The sequence below is a fragment of the Squalius cephalus genome (assembly GCF_949319135.1).
Source record: "Squalius cephalus genome assembly, chromosome: 19".
NCBI lineage: Eukaryota > Metazoa > Chordata > Actinopteri > Cypriniformes > Leuciscidae > Squalius > Squalius cephalus.
The window spans coordinates 7982322-7988446 of NC_137140.1; the positions used below are offsets into that span (position 1 = coordinate 7982322).

At 35.4% G+C, this 6125-nt stretch overlaps 1 protein-coding gene across 1 annotated transcript in view; it reads left to right on the plus strand.

Moving 5' to 3' along the window:
• Positions 1-4729, plus strand: part of reep3b (receptor accessory protein 3b) — a 31459-nt gene extending 26730 nt beyond the window's left edge. Inside the window, exons 7-8 of the mRNA XM_079851066.1 lie at positions 374-510; positions 3840-4729. Of these exons, the coding sequence (XP_079707192.1) occupies positions 374-510; positions 3840-3920 (218 nt within the window). The 3' untranslated portion in view covers positions 3921-4729. The remainder of the gene's footprint in view (positions 1-373; positions 511-3839) is intronic.
• The last annotated feature ends 1396 nt before the right edge of the window (positions 4730-6125 follow it).

Below are 6125 nucleotides of genomic sequence, written 5' to 3' on the forward strand. Positions count from 1 at the left end.
GATTTATCAAAATAAATATATTTACCAATATATCGTTTATCGGCTTTCAAATATTATCGGTTTATAAGAAGTTAACAGTATAGGCCAAAATCTTCATATCGGTGCATCTCTAATGCAATGTAAATGAATAAAGTGTCTGCAAAATGTATAAATGTAAAAAAAAAGTTTTCTGCTCAGTCTTCAGTGTAAAACATATTGTTCAGTAGATAACTTTAGTTCTTTGTTACTTAGTCTCCATTTGATGTTGGTGTAAATTCTGTGCCTTGAAGGGTAAGCTTTTAAGTAGCACTGACCTTAATCATACCTGCTCTTCTGTCTGCTGTTATGTATGATCATACTCTGATCTATATGTTCATCTTGTTTTCTTTTGTAGAGTATTATCATAGCGATGACAATGACAGAAGTGATGACGAGGGGAAGGCTGTGTTCTCTGAAGATGAAGCCGTGTCTCATCACGGGCTCAGACGATCTCAGAGCGTCAAAATAACCCGCTCAAAAGTGCGCAGAGATGTAAGTTCATCTAAACCCGATAGCACATCTCCATTTTGTTCTTCCAAGACTCAATAACTACATAAACATTACATTTTAGGGTGGGTTGCTCCAATAAGGATTATATTAAGCACATTTTACAGCAAATCTAGGATTTGTTGATCTGGGCTTTATTTTAAATCAAGTTGTGGTGCACCACTTAATTTTAAACACAGATTAACAAATCGGGGATTAGAATTCTAACCTGCGATTAAAAACTGATGGATGGATCCGTCATTGTGATTAAACGGCAACAATGTTAGTATTCCATTTCCTTCTTTTTTGACCACCAGAAACTCTGTCTCTGACAGTAGCTCTTGCTGATAAAAGATATAAACTTGTAAAATGTCTGCTGTCTTTAAACTGCTACGTAGAGGACCGTTACTGATCAAGCAGGCAATGAAAGCATTGACGTAATTTCCACTGAAACAGGAAGCTAAGGTGGGACATATTGAATTGCTCCTCCTGCTTTTCAAATAGCCAATAGCGTTTAGTTTACCGCACAGATTGCACATCGTACTTGACAGCACCATGGAAGCGAATCCGAGCGCTGATGATACGTTGGATTCAATAGTAGAGGTGTGAATAAATTCTAGCCATTTCATTCTTAACCAACGTACAGTTGGAAAACGGAATAAAACTTGAGCGTTTGAGCAACAGAACACACATCTCCAACCAATATTGCTCTGTGACGAACATTGTAGCGAAAAATGACCATCTTGTCACTAATGGCTCGTTTCCACTGTACGGTACGGTACGGTTCGGGTCTGTTAACCATGATCTGGCTAGCGTTTCCACTGCCAACAGTACCCTTACTTGATAGGCGTGGTGTTTCGATCGGCGTCATTTTCGCGCGAAGAAGAACATAGTAAACTACAATGGATGACATACAGCAGCTCCTCGACATGTTTGTCACAAGAAGACAAGCGCCGACATTAGGCTTTTCTCAATATCAAGTACGCAAAGTTTGTACTTGCCATGTGCGACTCCTACATGCAAATGGTACAGCGCGTTCTTAAAAGCGTCTCTCAGCTCGCTCTGCTACTCCGGTTATCTGTTACTCTGTATGTACATGTTAAGCAACAATAAAACGAAATGTGTTATAAAACACCACTCTGCCTCTTTTCGTTTTCATTTAGATAAATTTAACATTATAGGGACACAAATGTGGCTCATGCGCAACGCATATTGATTATTCACTGCACGTTATACGTTATTCTATTTATAACAAAACGAAATTTAAAACACAACCCTAACGTTACCTCTTTTCGTTTAAATAAAAAAAAAAATTACACATATTCCAGGCAATATATGCATTTGTACAAATGTTGCAATAAATATCAGTGATAATCTTGTAATAAAAAAATGACAAGAAACCATATTTCTTTTTGTAAAATTTCAGTTTTATCAATAATAGCCAATATAAAAGTTTAAGTAAAAGGTACAAGAAGCTATATAATAAGAAATACAGCAAACAATTCAGTCAAATATCCAAATGCAGCGCTCTACATTACAACAGTAAAGTTAAATACAAATAGCCTATAATATGAAACTAAACTTAGCCCTCAGCCAAAACGATTGACATGGAACGAATTATATATTCACGAGACCAAAGATCGCCCGTTAGGTCTACACAAGACGAATTATATCTCATGTTTAACCACTACCGTCGGAGTCAGCGACGAACGATAGAAGAACTAGCCGAGGAAAGGCTCATCCAGCCAGGAAACATGAGCGCCGAGCGCCCGCTGATCGCATGGATCTCACAACCGGGGGGAAAAATTATCTTTATAAATAAACCACAGATTTGAGCTTTAAACAACTACATTCTCGCCTGAAAAACTCTTAAAATTACATTTCGTGACACAGTAACAGTAGTATTATATTAAACTGTATTAAATGGCGCTTCTTATGTTGTCATTCCCCTTGTAGCACGCGCAAGTGACGATTCTCTGTCAACCAATCAACATCCTGCAGTGAGTCTAGCTCCACCTTTTAGTACCGTACCACTGTGCTAGGTACCCCAATGGAAGGGTACCTAAAAAGTGGTACGGTACGGTTCGGCATTTTGGTACCATTCACAACTTTTGATAGTGGAAACGCAAATAAATGCGTACCGTACCGTACCGCTCAGTGGAAACGAGCCATTAGAGGTGTTTGTAGGGCTATCTGATGCGTGGCTCCAAACAAATACACTTCCAGTCCAGTACTGCATTTATCTTCTTTATTTGTCTCAGTTCTTATGCTAAAAAACACATTGCAATCACCAGTTAGCATGTCCTTACATGATCCTGACATGTCAAAAATGGTTTGCTTCCCTCATTCATTACACCTAACATCTCTTGCTCTCTGGTTACCTATATACCAATTAAACCCATACTCCGCCCAGTGTTCTCCAGTGGAACTACAACAGACATTTAAATAGAGCATAATGGCTCTTACAAACATATTCATAATAAAAGCTAAAGTTAAATTTTGATTTTAGAGGGCCTTTAAATCCAGGATTAAAATGATGGTTTAAATGTAAACCTGCTTATTTTGGTGCAACTGAATTAGTAGATAAACCTTGATTTAATCTAGATTTAAGATTAATCCTTATTGGTGCAACCCACCCTTAAAGACTTCTAATAGCATTTTTCAAAAGCCACATATTATTTTCTATATTTTATTTAAAAAAAAAATGTTTGTTTGTCCACTGTTTGAAAGCAGCAGGTCAAAAAGATATTTCCTCGTCTGAACATGGCAACACATTACTGTAGTTTTTTTTTTTGTAAATATAAAGAACAATAATTATATCATCATAATCACATTACAGTAACTGTTGTACCAAAAACATTATTGTGTTAAATGTAAATTTCGGTTAATGTAAAACCTTCATTTACCATACAACAATCAATATTTGGTCAAAAGCTATATATATTTTTAATCAATTATGCCCTTTTTCCTCTGTTGCATTGCGTTTTGATGACACGCGTATGTTGCACGCTGTAAGAAGTCGCAACTCACACAGGCTGATTTGCAAAATTGAAATATTCACATGAATTTGATTTGGTTACATTTACAGGTAAGAATAGTATAGTGAAATGTAATTTATGCATGGTGGGATCACCCGTTATTCAAATGCATTGTTTTACTACTGTAAAGTGACGTCACTGATGGAAGTTCGCTGTGTCGTTTTTATCATTTAGTTATTACAGCCCTTCATCAGATCATATTATCTTGAGATTATAATTGTTCATAGCTTGCCTCTTCATTTGCGGAATGCGTGATTTTAATTCTGGTAACAAATGCTTGTCATTCATTGGTCGCAGGCTCGTTATGGATCTCTGAAGATCAAAGGGAGGAAAAGACCAGGGCTTAATGCCTTGACTTACACCAGCATGGAGAACTGAGCTGACTACTGATGTGCGGGAAGATGTGTCCACTTTATCAGACCACCAGTGTGTTCATATTCTTCTCTTTTCATAAGGGCTGTGGACTATGTTTTTTAACTTTTTCATGGATATACCAACAGATCTATTTATTACTTCTACCAGCAAATGTGTACATACAGTGAGTATTATGAGCTTGAAGTGTATGGGGTTTGACTGATGTCTGTATTTGTAATGCATGGCTTCATTGGTCTGAATTTGACATTCAGATGTCTTTTGTTTCAGTATTTGCATTTAGAAATGTTCTTTTTGGATGTGGGTTTTTATATTTCTGTTTTCATTCATCTTTTGCTGCCTTTTAGATATGTTTTAAGTCGTTTTTACAATTGTAGTTTAGGTATTAATTCTGATTCTTCAAAACTTGACAGTGATTTGTCAGCATCAGACCAAAATTGTATCTAATCAGTAATAGAGAAAATACCAAAGAGAACAAAAGGCGGTGTTGTGTTCTTGTTGACTTTTTAGATGTTTTAATACAGTTTTCAAATGTGTAAAAAAAAAAAAAAAAAAAGAGAGAGAGAAAAAAAAAGCTGACTGTTTTCTTTATTATTGATGGTACTTGGGTTTAAAGGAAACCCCTTTTGCACATTCTTTAAATCCTCGATTGAAATCCTTCACTACTGGTCTCCATGCAGAACGTTCTTCATCTGGGAGGACGACCACACTAATATAACATCTCTGTGGGTGTGCAGGTAACTGTGCTGTCGTGTGGATCGATGTGTCATTCAAAATGAATACAAATTATGAATAAAGCTGGAATGTTGTAATGCAAATATTGTTATTTCTTTGCTACACATTGTTTCACACATTATTATATAACCAAATGATATTTATTCTGCTGCTGAGCAGTTGATGGATTAATGGATGAATATATATTAATGAATATTTGCACTTTTTAAGAGCAACATTTAAATGATAGATAGATTGATAGATAGATAGATAGATAGATAGATAGATAGATAGATAGATAGATGGATAGATATATGGATAGATAGATAGATGGATAGATAGATAGATGGATAGATAGATAGATAGATAGATAGATATGTGTGGATAGATAGATATGTGTGGATAGATAGATCTGTTGAAGAATGGATTAAAGAATAGATAGATCTGTGTAGATAGATAGATAGATAGACAGATCTGTGTAGATAGATGTGTGGATAGATATATAGATAGATATGTTGAAGAATGGATTAAAGAATAGATAGATCTGTGTAGATAGACAGATCTGTGTGGATAGATATATAGATAGATCTGTGTGGATAGATAGATCTGTTGAAGGATTGATAGATTGATATATAGATAGATCTGTGTGGATAGATAGATCTGTTGAAGAATGGATTGATAGATAGATAGACAGAGACAGATCTGTGTGAATAGATAGATCTGTTGAAAGATAGATAGATAGATAGATAGATAGATAGATAGATAGATAGATAGATAGATCTCATGACATCGGGAATACATGCATACATTTGTTCATCTTAAAAAAGGTTCATACATGAATTACAAATAGTATCCAGCATACAAGTGAACTCTTGAGGATGGTTTTGATAATGCTGGTTGATGACTTATCTTTTAAAAGTCAGTAGGCCTAATAATAATGAACGGCTTGGGGTGTACAAATATTTGACTTGTATATCATCAAGGATGGACAGAACAGAACCTGAGCTTTGAGCTTCACTCAGTGGAAGACAGGAGAGGAGTGAAGATGACTGAAACTCTCATCAGACACACATCATTAAAGTATAATGGGACAGCTTCTAACATTTCTTTCATACAGTAACTCTCATTTAATTAATGTTTAATGTTTTAAGTTTCCAGACTCTGATTTAGTCTAATAAAATGCATAATACAATTGACGATTTCAAAGGATAAACGGAAATTTGAGCTTGCTTGCACGCAATATAGATTGTAGATCTGCGATGTAGATTGTCATTACGCGTATCGTCCACTAGATGACAGACTTTGTTAAGGTACGTTTAAAACTTTCCACGAATAGTTCCAATGTTCCAAATTTCCAGACTCAGGAAGTGACATTATTTGGACTTTTAATAATTATTATTTGACTACATTCATCAACATTGTAAACCTGTTACTAGAGTTATTGCAAGTAAAATCAAATAATGATAATAAATCTGTAACTTCCACGTTTGATTGAAT